This window comes from Chinchilla lanigera, unplaced genomic scaffold (genome assembly GCF_000276665.1).
Source record: "Chinchilla lanigera isolate Chin_1 unplaced genomic scaffold, ChiLan1.0 scaffold00139, whole genome shotgun sequence".
NCBI classification, from domain to species: domain Eukaryota; kingdom Metazoa; phylum Chordata; class Mammalia; order Rodentia; family Chinchillidae; genus Chinchilla; species Chinchilla lanigera.
The window spans coordinates 2192156-2210292 of NW_004955540.1; the positions used below are offsets into that span (position 1 = coordinate 2192156).

General features: G+C 39.6%; 1 protein-coding gene across 2 annotated transcripts in view; it reads right to left on the reverse strand.

The window, feature by feature from the left end:
• The window catches only part of Atad2 (ATPase family, AAA domain containing 2), a 61370-nt gene that overhangs the window by 25448 nt on the left and 17785 nt on the right, over nucleotides 1-18137 (reverse strand). For both annotated transcript variants that reach the window (XM_013507927.1, XM_005410928.2), the window contains exons 5-13: nucleotides 17887-17989; nucleotides 17560-17647; nucleotides 16271-16513; nucleotides 13990-14107; nucleotides 11284-11388; nucleotides 6069-6177; nucleotides 5226-5341; nucleotides 4399-4573; nucleotides 3373-3461 (exon numbers count right to left, since the gene is read on the reverse strand). In XM_013507927.1, the coding sequence (XP_013363381.1) occupies nucleotides 3373-3461; nucleotides 4399-4573; nucleotides 5226-5341; nucleotides 6069-6177; nucleotides 11284-11388; nucleotides 13990-14107; nucleotides 16271-16513; nucleotides 17560-17647; nucleotides 17887-17989 (1146 nt within the window). The remainder of the gene's footprint in view (nucleotides 1-3372; nucleotides 3462-4398; nucleotides 4574-5225; nucleotides 5342-6068; nucleotides 6178-11283; nucleotides 11389-13989; nucleotides 14108-16270; nucleotides 16514-17559; nucleotides 17648-17886; nucleotides 17990-18137) is intronic.

Here is an 18137-nt window from a genome sequence, read left to right on the forward strand (position 1 = left end):
TTACACAGTCCACTTGTGCAGGTTCACAACTGGAAGTCTGTAATTCGGGGATTCACTGTACTCATATAACCATGTATGTGGCCCAATTCACAGTGCCACGGGGCTCAGACACAAGACCCACCCACCTCCACCTCCACTGTGGATGAAGAAAACGTGGCATATAAACACACAGTGGAGTATCACAGAGCGGAGAAGAACAAAATTTTGTCAGCTGCAAGAAAATGGGTGAAACTGGGCCTATTATAAGCCACACACTGAAGAAGGGAAAGTATCACATATTCCTAACCTGTGACACCTACAAAAGACGATGTGAAAAGGGAAGCGAGGCTATTCGACAAGAGGAAAGGATGAGGGGAAGGACAATTTAAAAGGGTAGAAAGGGGGATGAATATGATCAAAATACATTACGCATACTAAAATCCAGTATTCTATAAAATTAATAGGGAACAATAAAAACATTTTTAAAAAATAAGGTGCTAGGGGCCAGGGATATAGTTCAGTGCTGCAGCACCTGCCCAGCAAGCACAAGATCCTGAGTTTGATTCCTGGTACCAAAAAAAAAAAAAAAAAAAAAAAGAAAAAAATTTTCCTTATCAGCATTTCTATCTTCATTTAGCAGCCAACAATAATTATTGCTCAGATCAAGGTCTCTCAACCTTAGAACTATTTATATTTTGGGCCACAAAATTATTTGCTATCACACGCTATCATGTACAGGGTTGGATGGTTGAAGAGTATCTCTGAGCTACACCTGCTAGACAGTCATAATCAGCCCCTTCAGTTTTGACAATATAAAATATTGGCAGGCCAGGCGAGCTTGCACACGCCTGTAATCTCAGCACTTGGGAAGAGGATGATTGTGGCTTTGAGGCCAGCCTATGCTACATAGTGAGTTCAAGGCCAGCCTGAACTACACAGTGAGTCCCTGTCTCAAAAACAAAGTAAGAAGTTGCCAGACATCAGACGTGTTCTCTGAAAGATGGGGGTGGGGAGTGTGTACAGGGCAGAAATTACCCATAGTTTAAAACCCCAGGGCTAGACCTACTATTTTGTAACAATCCATTTGTGTTTCTCACATGTGGTTTTCCTATAAAGAACTGCATTTCTTCATCAACTACTGAATTATCCTGAATTATGCTCTGCATAGCACAGGAAGAGGAAATGTTTGATTCTTTAACTTCATCAATTTTCAGAGCCACAAGCCAATGATTCAGAAACCTCTAGGGTGGTCAACAAGGTTTTTAAAAAACCATCACTAAACATCGACAGATTTCTGTGCTGGATAGGTTTCAGTCTACTGTCCTGTTTCTGACACCCAGACTGCCCCACCTTGGTGAATGTGAGCACTTCCTAGCACTGTTACATGAGCCCTGTATTTTCTGTTTGTTGGCCTCACAGGATGTTCCAGGCGTCTCGCTCATTTCCAGTTCTTTGCTGCAATCTGCCACCTTTCTCAAGTTCTAGCATTTAAAGACCACATGCCAGGGACGAGGGACTTAACTGTTAACTGGTCTGTGACTGCTTCCAGGTTGTTTTACTGTCCACAATTAAGAATTACATTTCCCTTACAGAATTTATCTGCAGTTCATTCTGTTATTTCTAATTCAAAGTAAGTATTTTAGAGTTTTAATTTAACTTTGTTTTACATTTGCATCCTTCTCGTCTTAGACTGAAAGTCTTATTTCCCAATGATATTCCCATTCTTGGCATTGCTCTACAATATTACTTATTATGAACAATAAGATAGTAGAATCATACAGCAGATAGAATACAATTTAATCATTTTTAATCTGTTAAATTCTACAAAAAAATAACAAGAATGTCGGATTTAAACTTTTGGCAAAAAACTTACTAAGTTTGTCTTAAATACGTGTTTATGTATTTTAAGTAGCATATTTCTTCTTGCTAAAATGGTAATTTTCTGCAAAAATTCCTCCAATTTTTAAGGAACAATCCCCAAATACAGTAAGTAGTGTACTCAATTTACCTGACTACAGAGCGATGATGACAGTGTTGTTAATGTTCCCCTACTAACACAGTGAGGTATATTTTTGGTTCTGAGTTAACGTCTATACGGTCACTCAATGCAGTATCAACGTGTGGTTGGTAATGACGTGTCATACGTGAGTAGTCTGTGATCACTAACATGCACAGACGAAAGCATTTGCCATGGTACTTGATATTTCAACTTAAGAAGTGAAGTCATCTTTCATCAAGTAAACAAGGTTATTATAGTAAATACTTGTCAAGATCAGACAAGTCAAAATCCACCAGATCACATTACTATTTCTTATTCATCTACAGTACCTAAATATAAAATAACACTGCCACATATACAGGTATGCAAATGTGCTTTAGGGTCAAGTAATTCATGAGACCATTTGAAAAGAACCTCTGGAAAATTAAAGCTGAATTGGACCTCAAGTGATTTAGATTCAAGATGAGACAGTGGCTCTAGAAAGCGTCCCCTTGGATAGGCAGCTAGTCATGGGAAAAAGTCATAGTCTCCCCATCCTTATGTGCAAAAGTGAAACCAGGAGCAGTGGTATGCACCTGTAATATCACCAATTAGGGAGGCTGGGGTATGAGGATTGCAAGTTGATGACCTGGCAACTTAGCCAGGCCCTGTTTCAAAAAAAACAAACAAAAAAAAAGCCAGGGACGTAGCTCAGTGGTAGAGCACTTGCCCAGCAGGTAAGGCCCTGAGTGGTTCAAGCTCCATGGGTGGGTGATGGTGGTGCTAGTGTTAGAATTTCAAACAAGTAATAATTTCCTAACATATTTTGTTTGAACCAGGCAATACCTTCAAAATACATGAAATTAGTCGGCAGCACCTGAGGTATTTAAAATTCTAAATATAGGGGCCAGGGATACAGCTCAGCGGTGTAAGTGCTTGCCTGGCAATCCTGAGGTCCTGAGTTAGATTCCTGATACTTAATAAATAAACAAACAAATAAATAAATAATTCTGAATATAAAGCCTGAGCACAGAGACCTGTTTCTCCAGTCTCAGTCTCTGCACATCAGTTAACGGGAGGGGCGTCACTGACAACAGCTGGCTATGCACTTGTGTGAGGATACTCAGCCCTGTTCCCCAGCAAAGCCTGCTCCTGGCCACTGGCCACCTCACTGGCCTCAATGGCCCACGGACACTTCTTTGTATCACTAAGTCTTCCGTAAGCAAGATTTTAAAGCTGCATGTAGGATACACGAACACTCAAAATAGAGTCACCTTTTCTTTTCGTACTATGTACTAGGGTTTTGGTACCAAAAGGGGCATTATTTGTAGTTTCGTTCACAATGTAACATTCTCTCACATAACATGGATGCTATTGAAACAGGAAAAAGGTGGAAGTGTCACCAAAAGTGTTACCTGTGAATCTGATCTTGCCTGCTTGACCGCACTGGAGCCAGACCATCGATCTCATCAAAGAAAATAATTGATGGGCGCATCTGATAGGCCTAAAAGCAGGGCCAGTGTCATTCACATGTTATCGTAAAAAGCCTTGAATATGTGAATTCAATGTTACCATTTTCAAACTTGCTCCAGAATGTGATTTATAAATATGAATATACACCATTTCAGACTATTGGAAACTGCTTACTAGAATTGATCTGTAAATTTAAAATGCTTGTAATTTATAAAACTAAATGTAAATTCCAAGCTATGTTTTAAGGACCTAGACAAAGCTGTAACATATAGTTTAGTTTTATTTGCATTTTCAGCTGGAAACGTTAAAACACACACAAAAAACCCTACTGAAGCCAGGCGTGGTGGCACACACCTGTAATCCCAGCACTCAGGAGGCTGAAGTTCGAAGACTGCTACGAGTTTGAGGCCACCCTGCGCTAACAGAGTGAAACCCTGTCTCAAACCTAAACAACAACAAAAAACCACAGCAAAACCCAAAATGAAACAAAAAAACACCCCAAAACCCTACTAAAGACTAAGTGAAGACAAAAAAGAGCGACATAGCCTTCTTCCATGTATTTCAGTCAAGATAAAGAACAGAATGTGAGAGAATTCCAGAGATTCAGAAGCAGGTACACAGTACGTCTCAGGACAGCACAACGCATTATCCCACTATGTGCGGTCAACACGAAGCCCCTGCACGGCGGAGTGGTCTTCACTCCCAGGGGAGACAATTCATTCCTATCCTCTAAGTGCAAGACTGCCACCTTCTCGGGAGGTACGAGAGCTAAGACTCAACGAACTCAAACTTATTTCCTTCTCTTCTAACTGTAAAGCTGTGAACTACAAGTCAGTGTGATCTTGACATATGAAAGAAAATAATCTAAAAGATTATGTTTGGGTACAATTCTTCAGTTAATTTCTATGGAAAGTGACTCGATCGGTACATATGCAGACTGGAGATCAATATGAACCGTGACACCATACCTGATCAAACAGCAATCGCAGCTGTCTTTCAGACTCCCCGACCCATTTACTCAGACAGTCGGCGCCCTTCCGCATGAAAAACGCCACTCTCTTATTTCCTTGACTGCACTCATTGGCAAGGGCTCGAGCAACCAGAGTTTTTCCTGTTCCAGGCGGGCCATAAAACAAACAGCCCCTGTGAGACAATGTCGAACAGTTTAGCATTGTATTAAAAAGGAGACTACTGGAACAAAAATTAGAAACCAGTTTCATCAACTTGTTTAACTAGTGAGTTAAAAGTATAAAGCAACTGAAAAGTAGTTATATTCTATAAAGCACAACTTAAAACCTGGTAGTTGTTACTGATATTATAAAATTCACATGGAAACCATAAAGCCTGTCACCTGAAATGTTTTTTCTTTTACTTGCCACACCATATTACTTTCCCTTACACATGCAACCATACAATAAAATTGTACAATTTGATTTTGATAGCAAAGTGTATATTGTAAGGAAGAAAAAACAAAATTTGGGGAGTTTGTTGTCTTTTAAATTCACAAAAATTAGGCATTTCCAATATTCCTATGTTATTAATCTTTTAATTTCTTAAATTATATTTACTTCAAAATTGACCAACGTTTAAGTGTGATTGATTACATTACTTTCATAAGGAAAAGAAAAAGCTTACTAATTCAGTATCTATGTCTCCACACTAGGTGATTCAGAGAGAAAAGCAGGATAAGGAAAAGAGGATTTAATAACGGGTTAAATCAGTAAAGGTATATGAACCAGAAGTAGTGACAGCATAGCACACACTATGGCTAAGATTAAAAGTATAATTAAATTACCTTGGGGGTTGGATTTTGAATTTTTCAAAGACTTCTGGGTAAAGTAATGGAAATACCACCATCTCTTTTAGAGCTGCAATATGACTGGACAGGCCACCGACACTATCAAATCGTACCTGGTAATGGAAGAGAACATTGACAATATTACATTAAAAAAATTTTGGTTCTTTTGAGACAGGGTCTCACTACATACTTCAGACTGTCCTTCAATTCACAGTGATCTTCTGCCTCAGTCTCCCCAGTGCTGGGACTATAGGTGTGCATTACCATGACTACCCCAACAATATCACATTTTGATCAAAATTAAAATTCTACTCTATCTCTAAACTATACCACCCCATTCACAGATAAGACTCTCTTAGTTGGGCCAAAGATTCAAAAATAAAAAGCATAAGCCAGATGTGGTACATACTTGTAATCACAGCACTCAGGAGGCTGAGGCAGCAGGGTTGCAGTGAGTTCAAGACCAGCTTTGGCTACATAGTTAATTCAAAGTTAACCTGCACTACACAGCAAGACTGTGTGTCTCAAAAAAAGAGCATATAAATATTAAAGTTTCTGATAAGAACAAAAAATCCCCTCCCTCCTTTCTTAGTACTGGGGATTGAACACAGGGCCTTTGAACTGAACTACCCCAGTCCTCTCAAATTTTTTTTTTAAATTTTGAGACAGGCTCTAACTGAGTCACCAAGGCTGGACTTGAATCTGTGACTCTCCTGCCTCACCCTCCCAGAGTGGTATTATGGATGTGTGCCAATGCACTCAGCTCACTGGTTTCAACTAAATAAAACTAAAATAAAGAATATTATAGTTTAAGTGTATATTTCAAAATAGAGCACTCACTGAAGAATCCAGTTGCATTGGATCAACATCGGCAAGGCTTGCTCCAATTTTCATTCGATCTTTGTGGATTCCTCTTAACTCATCTTTCCGAAAATTTAATGGGAGGCACCTATTAAAAATATTGTAAATAACACACCCATCAAATCACTCTCCTCCCCAAATTCCATGTTAGAAATAATCATTTTTCTACTAATCAAATGAAAGTGTGCAGTCATTAAGACACCACAAGTACACAAAGTAATTCACCGTGGAGAATTCAGGCAGTAACAGTGTCCATTACAACCGCTGTGTCTAACATAGAGTGATAATCATTTGCGAGACACTCTTAGTTTCAGGTGCTTCCATGTATTCAGTCATTAAGTCCTTGCAGCAGTCTCAGGAGTTACAATTTTCCTCACTGAGGAGAGCTGAGGCACAGAAAGGGTAGGGAATTTGCCTAAGATCAACTTAGTAGCAAGAGGTTTAGAATCAGGTGCAAGCAGTCTGTCTCCAGGCCTCAACAACTCTGACTCCCTCTCAGCAAAACCTTCCAAGTTCACCAGCCAACCCTCTCAAGCAACAAAGCATCACCATTTCCTAGAATAGCTGCTCATTATATAGGCTGATAAACAGACTGGCTATGTTAGAGGATCATAAAGAACGCCTAAGCCAAGAGCAATGCGACTGAACACAAGGACAGGCACACTACACTCGCCTCAAACGTCAGGAGACACTGTATTATTTAATTTTATTTGATGCATGGTATGTTTATAGGGTACTGTGTGATGTTTTGATACATGAATAACTGTGATTAAATCAGGGCATTCAGCAAATCCACCACCTAATACATTTATCACTTCTTTGGGTGGAAGGTTCAAAATCCTCCTTCCTTAGCTACTCTGAGATATTAAAGACAACACAATCTGCTATTCTGTGAGACAGCAGCACTATGAGGCAGTTATGCTATAAAATTTAAGATGCACAAATTTTCAGTTACAGCTTCTTAAAAGCTATTTCTTAATTCTTGAAAAACATTTAATTAAACAATGTAAAATACACAGATTCGGTTCACATTTCCTGAATAAAGACAAAAAAATCCAAGTAGTCTAGTTATAGAGCTTTTGGATGATTTAACCCATTGCTGTACAATGGACACAAAATACAAGGCATGAATGTAACCTCACATTTTCTATTGGCCCTGCTGAACAAAGGAAAAAAACTGAAATGTTAATATTCTATCTATCCTAATATATCAGAAATATTATCACTTCTTGTAGTCAGGGTTTGCAAGGAAAATAATATAGGGCACGTAATTTATAGGATTATTTTAAAACAGTCACCCAAAGAATCATATACAAAAGAGTGCAGGAAATTTGTCTACACACTAAAGACCAAAAGAATCCATCTGAGGGCCCGGAGCCCATGGCAATGTCCTGCACGAACCCAACTGGAGGCTGAGAGCCCAGGATAACGTCTTGGGCAGGCCTGTTTTTATGATCTGTGCTGAGAAAGCCCAAAGGTCAGTGGCAGAAGCTAGAAAGTCTGCACCAGTGGGATGAAGGATCTGCGCCAGCAGGACAAGAAATCTGCACTGGAGCTAGAAAGCTACACTCAAGGTAAGGACCAGAGCTCCCCCGAAAAGTACCACAGCCATCCCGAGTGACAGCAAGGACCTGGGCTCTTCTAGCGATGAGAACAGCAGTTCATACCAGAAAAACCAGTGTAACAAGCTTCTCAGAAAGCTTGAACAGCCCACCATCTTTCCCTCTAGAGCAGGAAGCCATGCTCAAAGTAAGGACCAGTGCTCTCCCAAAGTGAACCAAGCTATTCTCAGTGACAACAAAGTCCTGAGCTTCTCTGACAATGAGAACAGCTGAGTTCGCATCAGGAAAGCCAGCATAACAAGTTCCTCCAGGAAATCCAACAGCCCCAAGAGAACCAACAGCACCTCTTATTCTTCTCCAGTTCTCTTTTTATGCTGCCGGCACCAATCTCCAGGTGGACCTCCCACAGCAGGCACCACACTGATTCAGTGCAGCTGGGTGTTACAAGCTGACCACCAGTTGCCAATCTATGACAATCAACTTGATAACCATACACAGTTCTTTGATCTACGGTCTCTAGTGGCAGATTTGTGAACAGTTAACATGTCCTGGGGTCTGTTCAGATTTATATTAATGTACAATTACATACATACAATTCTTTTGTTTGTTTGTTTTCTGGTACAGGGAATTGAACTCACAACCTTGTGCTTGCCAGGCAGGGGCTGTGCCGCTGAGCTAAATCCCCAGCCTCTATACATACAATTCTTATTGCACTCATTCCTGCACCAAAGGCAAAATATTCAGTGGGTGATCAAAAATTCAAGGTTAAAACACAATACTTTGACTAATTAACCTGATTACAAACATATCTAAAAATAACATTAAAATCGTATTAAAAGAACTATTACAAAAAAAAAAAAAAAAACTATTACAATCAGTCTTTGGTTCCCATTAACTTTTAACAAGGCATGGCAGCTGGGCATGGTGGCACATACAGGTAATCCCAGCACTCGGGAGGCTGAGGCAGGAGGATCTTTTTGAGTTCGAGACCAGCCTGAACTGCATAGTGAGGCCCTGTCTCAAAAAGACCAAAAAAAATTATATACATATAAAATTTAAAAAATAAAAACATGGCATGGCAAGATTAAAAAACAGGGATCTCCCTGCATTTCAAATACATTTTTTTTTTTTTTTTTTTTTTTTTTTTTTTTTGAGACAGGGTATCAGTATGCAGTTCAGGCTGGCCTCGAGCTCACTTTGTAGTCCAGGCTGATCTTGAACTCTCAATGATCCTCCTGCTTCAGCCTCCCGAGTGCTGGGATTACAGGCCTTTCAAATACACTCTTATCTTCAAGTGAAAAGCTTCAGTTCATTTCTCCAATGTTCTGCTTTCTTTCATCCTGGCAATCCTAAGTTCCACTAGAGCCTCCCCTCTGGCCAAGTGCTTCAAATCACTCTGCTGGCTCTTTGCTCTTAATTTCAAACACAGATCTGGCCAAAAGTTCTCAAGAGTAACTATGCCACCAAACCAACAGTAGACTGCATTGAAATTTTTCTGCTAGATTAATTAGTCTTCCACCCTTAATCTCAGTCTTGGGCCAAGTCTCTGGACAAGACCAAAATGCAGACAAACTTTCTGCCAAGCCACAGCACACATTGTCTGGAGTCCAACAGCCAATGCAGTCCTTCTTCCAGCAGAAATCTCCCGAGCCTGGTAGTTACCAGAATGCTGATAGAAATGGTTTTGGTAAGAAATGATTCTTCTGAGCTCTGACCAGAATCTCCCATACAGAACAGCCTAGGCATTCCAGCTCTATTCTTTCAGGCAACATCTCCGATCCTTTCCAAACTCTTCCCACAAGCCATCCCCAAAGGCTCTTGAACCACATGGTCAGGTACAATCACAGCAACAACCCCACTTCTCTGGTACTAAATTCTTAAGTTACTTTTCTCTCATTGCTGAGACAAAATACCTGATGCCCAAAATCAAGGAAGGAAAGGTTTATTTAGCTCACAGTTCATGGAGGTTTCAGTCCACACTCAGCAGGCTCCAAGGCAGAGAGGCACATGGCAGAGGGCAACAGTTCGTAGCAGCAGAAGACAGCAAAAGCACCAAGAGCAAAAAGGGAGGAGCAGCAAGCAGCCATTTTTCCTCCTTTATATTGTATACAGGCTGCCTGCCCCAGGGCAGGTGTAGCACTCACACCCATAATCCCAGCATTGAACCATGAATCAATCACAAACTCTAGAAGCCTGCCCAATGACTGCACGAGGCTTTGGGAGGACGTCCAGATACAAACCATAACATCACTTCAACATATAATCCAGTTATTAAAAAAAAAAAACAGATTTCACTTTCTTTTATTGGGGGGTTAACTTTTTAAAAAAATCTAAACATGTATTTTATACAATGACTGCCCTGCTATTATCTACATTTCAAGCATCAACAGCCACAATTTTAAGAGTGGCTGTTTAAGAGTAGCTGGCTAAGCTAGCTAGTGTCTACTGTATTTGGTGGGCCAGACTGAACATGATATAAGACTAGAGCTTAGGGATACAAAGCATGGTTGTGCTGGGCATGGTGGCACATACCTGTAACTCTAGCACTCAGGAGGCTGAGGCCGGAGGATCATTACAAATTCAAGACCAGCCTGGGCTAACAAAATGAGCGCAAGGCCAGCCTGAACTGCATAGTGAGACCTTGTCTCAAAAAGACAAAAACAAACAAATAAAAAACAAAGCATGGTTCTATGCTCCTTCAACTATTATGTTTCCACTGCTCTGCCGAGCGTTATTTTTTACTCTAGTAATATTTTATTATTGGAATCCAACCACTGCATTCTCACTCACCCACACCTATAAAACTGTAGGGATAAATGGGATCCCCGAGGTAGACTCAGAAAAGGGACAGGGGTTGCTGTGGTGTCCCAACAAGCAGTCTGGAACTGCTTTTGCAACCTTGTCCAGCCGACTCTTGCACTACTGACTCCAAACGCCTAGCAACAAGACAGACAAACCAAGTGGGTGAGGCGGCCCCTAGGGGGAAAGACCACACCTCAACCCCATAAATACAGGACTGCTACCCACACTCAGGAATCACCCAGCTCTGGGGCCCTCACTCCTCAAGGGTGTATCTCTTTCTTCTCTCAAAAAACTTTACTCTCGCTTTGCACTGTCTTCTGATTCCTCTTCCTCTTTCTCCGATGGAGAGAGACAGGCCAGGAAAATCTGAGGGTGGGCTGGAGACCCCAGGTGCCCCTTGGGATGCAACAAATAAGAATAATCCCTGACATGTTTCATATAATTATTGTGAAAAATCAAATGAGCTGACTAGTATATATGGACTTATACAGTTATAAAATAATAAATCTTTCAATTTTAAGAGTTCCAAAGTAAGAATCCATTTTATGTGGAAGAAATATATGTCAAATGAAAAAATATTCCCTCAGGTCAGTGTTCAACAAGCACCACTGTGGGCTATGTAATGGTCTGGCAAGGAATTGCCATCAGATGCTGTAAAGTATGGCTTCAACTATAAATGTCTCCAGTAAGACAGTACTTGGCTCTATACATTAGCCTGTGGTGCAACTTCTTTATTAGCGAAGCTGTTCCTATTCCCAAATTATTCTACTTTCTTACCACTTCTAAAAAAATAGCTGGCAGTTTATTTAAAAAGTAAGCCCGGAGCTCACCTACTGATAGCTCTATTACGGCTCCTTTTTCTGCGCCTCTCAAAGCGCTCATCTTCAGAGGAGGATGATGATGTGGAGTCACTGCTGTGGATCGCATGCCTGCGTCTGAGGGAGGGCAGGAAGAAAAGGCACAGAACGTAAGCATGAGAGATACCTAATGGTCCAAAAGGTTTGTCATAAATTCAGTGTACGTGTAAAACTGCTACAGGAAGCTTTGTTAAATTTTTAAAAAACAATAAACTTAGCTCAGAGAAGAGAGGAAAAGATGGAGGGGCTATGGTAGAACCATTTGATGTTTATTGAGATAATTACCCATGTAAAGTGCTTTCTTAGTTTTGCTATAAATCAGTTATTCTCAAAAAACAAAGGTAAACTGGGTATACTGGCTTATTCCTGTAATCCCAGCACTCTGGGAAGCTGAGAGAAAAAGATCACAAATTCAAGTCCAGCAGGGGCAACTTTATGAGATCCTGTCCCAAAATGAAAAACAAAAAAGCACTGGGGATATAGCTCAGTGGGAAGGTCCTAGGTTCATCCCCTGTACAGAAATAAGGGAAAGAGGGGGGATAGAGTATTACAGTCTTTGGAACTGTAATTTGAAATGCAACTAACTCTCAAAAGATGAGATTAGGCCCTAGTTGGATCCCTAGCACTACCAAAAAATAAAAATAAAAATTTTGAGAAGCAGTAGGAAAAAAGACGCATTTTTTATGTATAGTATATTATCAATCATATACTCACAACTCTATCACTAGTAACTTTGTAAAATGTGGATAAGTTATATCTCCATAGAAGTTTTCTTACAATAAAAGATAAATACATCAAACTCTTAGGCTGGCTGGTAATACTAAAAAAGATGCCAAGTGCTGCAAATCTGCACCAAAAAAAGTCATCATCACTTGTACCAAAGAACTTACAGGAAAACAATTTGGCTGGGGAAATCTTTAATCATTCTACTGGCTCAGAGTCTATTTCCTGACTCTGTGGTATTACTGTGGTATAATCATGGTAAACAGGGGCTGGGGATTTAGCTCAGCGGCACAACGCCTGCCTGGCAAGCATGAGGTTGTGAGTTCAATTCCTGGTATGGGGGAGGCGGGGAATCATGATAAGTATTCAGAAAAAGATTCATAATCTCTTGTCCATATAATGTAGACCTAGAATGTCCTATCTAAAAAAACCTGCCTAACTAAAATGATACAAGGTAATTTATGGTCTCCACTTGTCCTATTTCATGTCTTACTACAGCATTATCAATACATTTTAGAATTACTAATACATTTGACTATGTGGTGCTGACTTAAACACTTTTAATGTTACATAAAGAGGAAAAATAATTCTCCACTTGTCCACCTAGCCAAGACTACTTGTGTGATCCTGAAATAAAATTATCTAGTATAAGCCTGCAATTTTAAATGAAGACAAACTTCTTTATCATTATTAATATTAGTCTATAAGGTATCCATATGATTAGGACACATTTCATAATTAATAAAAGTAACTAACATTTACCGACTCTTCCTGCACCTGTGTAACACATTATCTCAACCCTAACTGAAATCTCCACCAAGCACTTTTAACAGTGGGCTCGTTTTGCCATCATGGCCAACGTGGCTTGCAAGTCAATACAAATTCGCTCACACACCGTCATCACTCACTAATGGTGTCAGATTTCAAACCTCGGTCTGTCCCAAAATCCACACTGAATACAGTACTACACAGGTGATTTCCAGTTATTTCACAAATCAATAAGGTTATAAACAGACAATAACAAAACTTTGTGGACCAACATAAGATTTTCAATGTTTGACTTAAGAAATCTTAAATACCAAAGTACAGCTATGCTAGACACTATTTTAAATGCTTTCCATGAGTTATCTCATACACTATGAAACAGATGCTATGATTCATTCCTATTATACTGATTTTAAAAAAAAGTCCAAAACCCCAAACCAGAGGCTAAGTAACTTGCCAAAGGGTCATTAGGTAAGTGGTGGGCTTCGCTCTCAACCTTGGCAGCCTGAGTCACGGGGCCAGGCTCCTGTCAATTGTTCTCTACTGCAAAACCCACTACTTCAGTTGTGATTTTCAACATACATATCCACATCTGCTCTTTTCCCCACCATTTTACTAAAAACCAATGAAAAACCTGGCATCAGCTGGTGTGGTGGCATGCAGTTATAATCTAAGTAGCCTGGGAAGTTCAGGCATGAGGACTGCAAGTTTAAACCTAGGCTGTCAGCACAGAAAACCTTTTGTTACTCAGGAGAATGAGAAATTATCACGGATTACCTCCTTGGACTTAAGCTATGTAACTTAGAACATCTGACATGGTAGAAAAATAGATGTGGAAAAAAAGACTAAACCTGTATTCTAAAGATTAAATAAAACAATCTATGAAAAATGCTTAACAGAGAGCCAGGAATACAGTAAACACTAAGTCAGTGGCAGCTTTATTATTCAAGCATGGAACAATGAAGTAAAGCACCTTACTAAGGCAGTGCCTAACACTTTCTATTTATGGGGGCAAAAGCAAAAACTAGTTGGTAGTACTGCAAATGATAGCATTAACAGCACAGAGCAAGGCTCTCCCACCTAAGCAATTCTAGAACTCTACACCAATGTACTTGATCCAAAGGTTCTAGAACCCGGCCCTAACAGAGCCACAACTGTAACCATAAAATGATCACAACTTCAGAACCAAACCTGTTCATTCGTTTACAGTAAGGGCTTCTTGGTCCCGCAGAAGACAATCGGTATCTCGGTCTTACAGGAGAAGCTGGGCCTCTGTAAAATATGTTGGGCTTTTTCTGGTGGCGAGGTTCTATGAAAAGACATATGGAGCACAGAAATACATGTAATTTCTCTCTTCATCTATGATCTACAAAGCTGCTACCTTCTGCAAAAGAATGAATTATGCTCACAAACCAAGGTTTTACTGTACCATAAACATCTATAGGGGCTGGGGATTTAGCTCAGCGGCACAGCGCCTGCCTGGCAAGCACAAGGTTGTGAGTTCGATTCCTGGTACCAGAAAAAAAAAAACCAAACAAACAAAAAAAACAAAACAAAAAACATCTACAGTAACTTGTTCTGAGTGCGCAAACATTTCTAGTAAATTTCAACCTGCTTAACAAGCAAAGTTTTACAAGCACTATGTGACACTGAACATCACAAGATCACAACTGAGCCAGTGGTTCTCTCTTTTGCTGCAGGACTATGGGTGACTATCTCCCAACAGTGATGAGATGGAGATCTCACCTGCTGTGGCGGAGGGAAAAAAGGAGGAATCCCTGAGACTAGGGTGATGTGTAGTATGTGGGAAACTACACAATACTGCAGAAAATCAGGCTGGGTATAGCGGCACATGCCTGTAATTTTGGAGGCTGAGGACTGCTTGTGAGTGTGAGGCCAGCCTGGGATACACAGATGTTCAAGTACAGCCTGAAATACCTAAGGAGACCCTATCTCAGAAAACAAATCAAAACAAAACAAAAGCAAAGCAAAGCAAATAAATGAGATAAGGTAGCACCACTTAACAACAATGCAAATGTCGCATTTCTGTGAAATCCTCAAAAGGCAAAACCAAGTGCTGTGGCTAGCTTCCTCATTAAATTGCAAGGAAAGAGATTCCAATGAGCCAGCAGTGACTCCGTCAGTGACAGTGAAAGCCATCCTACACAGTAAGCCTCCGCAAACATCTCCCTCACGCCAGCCATGAAGGGTTTCAAAGGTAAGTGCACGATAATTTGTTTCTTGTTCTTTATATTTTGTATTACCTCACAGTACTGTCATTTTTACATGAATATTTTTGGGTTATAGAATGAAGCATCTGAGTTCTCATTATCTCTTATAGGAAAATTCACTTTGATATGTAAGTGCTTTAGGCTACAAGCATGTTTCCTGAACAAATCATGCTCACAAACCAAGGTTATACTGTACTATAAATATGTAATGCATATTTTATTGTTTGTCTTATCTACAAAGTTGCTATTGAAAACATCAACTGATGAAAAATCAGTGTTCATAATCAACCATCATGAATGTACTGATGCACAGATGATTAACAGCTATAAATGTAAATGTGCACAAGTGTCGAGGTACAACATTAGCAGATCAACAGCAGTTCTACTTATAAAAACTGACAAAATAAATCAAGAAAGCTATGCAGTGTAAAATAAGACACATGGAATTTTGAAACAACTCAATTATTTCCTTTGCTCAAGGCTAACATTCAACTTTTCTTTGCAACAATGATGCCTTTCAAATTTTGAATAGGTTAAGACAGTAATCACAGTAATCACAGCTGGGCGCGGTGGCTAGCTTCCTCGTTAAATTGCAAGGAAAGAAAGATTCCAATGAGCCAGAATACAGTAATCCCTGCACTTGAGAGGCTGAGGCAGGAGGATCACTGTGAGTTCCAGGCCAGCCTAGGCTACAAAGTGAGCTCAAGGCCAGCCTGAACTGCTAGCAAGACCCTGTCTCAAAAAGACAAAAAATAACAACAAAAACAAAAAAACTGGACAGTAATCATGAGTCGGGGACATAGTGGCACAAGCCTGTAATCCCGGCCCTCGCACTCAGGAGGCTGAGACCGGAATATGTTGCAAGTTTGAGGACAGCCTGGGCTACAATGTGAGGGCAAGACCAGCTTGAACTACATGGTGAGACCCTGGCTCCAAAAGAAAGAAGAAAAAAAGACAGTAATCATAAGTATGTAGCAAAATGAAAACAAGAAAAAGAACAACAAAGGCAGGCCAGGTGTGGCAGTGCACGCCTGCCATCCCAGCACCTGGGAGGCTGACAAAGGAGGATCATTGCAAGTGTGAGGCCATCCTGGGCTGTAGAGTGAGTTCAGGGTCAGCCTGAAGTGTACAGCGAAACCCTGTCTCAAAAGGACAAGGAATAAACAAACAACAAAGGCTGGCCAGTAGAAATAAAGGTAAGATAAGTATCTTCTGCAAAAAGTATATACTCTTCCACTAACTTTCCAATGGAGCCTGGTAGTAAACTGTTGCTTTTCTCTGTCTAAGGTAGTAACGTTTCTGATTATCTTCCTCTCCATCTTCATCATCGTCGTCGTCATCATCATCGTCATCTTCTTCCCCATCATCCTCATCTTCTTCTTCCTCCTCTTCTCCGTCCTCTTCCTCTTCCCCATCACCATCGTCCTCATCTTCACCATCATCATCATCATCATCTTCTTGGGGTTCACCCTCTTCAGACGACTCTACAATTAAGAAACACGTGCAAAAGGAGAGTCACCAAACACAGTTAATGACTTTTGTCTCAAAACAAGAAAGTCACATTTACTTGGGGCGAATTAGTATTGTAATTAGGGAAAACAGAGCCAAACGTCTTGAAACTGTATTCCTGGTTAATTTTTAACATGGGAGTCAGGAGGAAGACTCTCTCTTTAAATTTACCTACTCCTAGATCATCCGTAGAATCTGCAATTCTTTTGCACATTAAACAAAGATTTTTTTTTTTTAATTTTTTTTTTTTTTTTTTTTTTTTTTTGGTTTTTCTTCGGTACCGGGAACCGAACTCACGACCTTGCACATGCCAGGTAGGCGCTTTTGCCGCTGAGCTAAATCCCCAGCCCCTAGATTTTTTTTTTAAATGCAGTAAAAAATTATAGCACTAAAAACATCCAGGAAAACAAACAGGAAAAAAAGGGAGCACAGAAAAAATTTTAAACACTATCAGTACCAAACCAAACTTCACAATGTTCCTGTGCATTTTATTAGTAACACTGGCCAATAGACTTAAACTTCCAAAGTAATGTAACAAGTTTAACATCTCCCCACTCAGTGTTTGCCTTTTCAACTTAAGTCTGACATTCCATCTAGCCCTTCTTGCTGTCACTGAATTACACAGAGCACAATTCAGATAATATACTTAGGATAACAGTAAAAGATCCTCATCAGATGTTTAAAACATATTTCAAAAATTCATTTCACTAAAAAAATTATATTACTAAGTCCTAAATGAAACAGCAAAACTTTAATCATTTTATCTAAGCTCCTGAGATACATGATGCAGTCTGTAGATGTATTATACCAGCAAACATTATTTGCTTCAGAGTTACTGATTTTATTTTCTGCAACAAAACATACTACTCCTTAAAGCTCTCCCGTCATCACTTTTTAAAATGATGACCAATCCTATGACTCTCATGAACTACCATATACACCACAGCTCCTGAATAAACAGGCCACTTCCTACTAAATGAAAAGTAATGAAATTCAAAAAAAAGAGCGAGAAAAGACGAACCTACGCTGCCTTCTTGGTTATCAGTTGCTTCTTCATCAGCTCTTTGAATTCCTTTTTGTTTTCCCCTTGTATACATATTAAGATTGTCCTACAAATGTTCACATAAAAGCCATTAACATTTAGTATGTGTTCATCAATTCAGTAAGACCCTTCAATCTTTCTTAAAATGAGTATATTTATAGCTATGTATTCTTAAAACTCCAGGAGCAATTAGTGACTGATCAAATGCTAGACAAAGTAATGAATAATTTAACCAAATAGATTATATACTATAGCAAACAGTTAACAAGGACAGTAAATCATGCTCTTAGGAAAGAAAAGATTTACCTCTTCTGTCTCATTATACACTCTCAAGTCTCCAAGTTTTCTCAGTCGCTGTCTACGCATCTTCTTCATGTCATCCATTTTTTGAAGTACAGCTTCAGCAGTGCTTTAACAATATCAAAAAGTAAGAAGCACTGATTAAATAATGCAAAGATATCTTGAAATGTCTTTGCTTAAATGTAAACATACATATAGAATCATTACAAAAACCTCAAACACTTTCTTTTATACTTCACACAAACTTAATATATTAA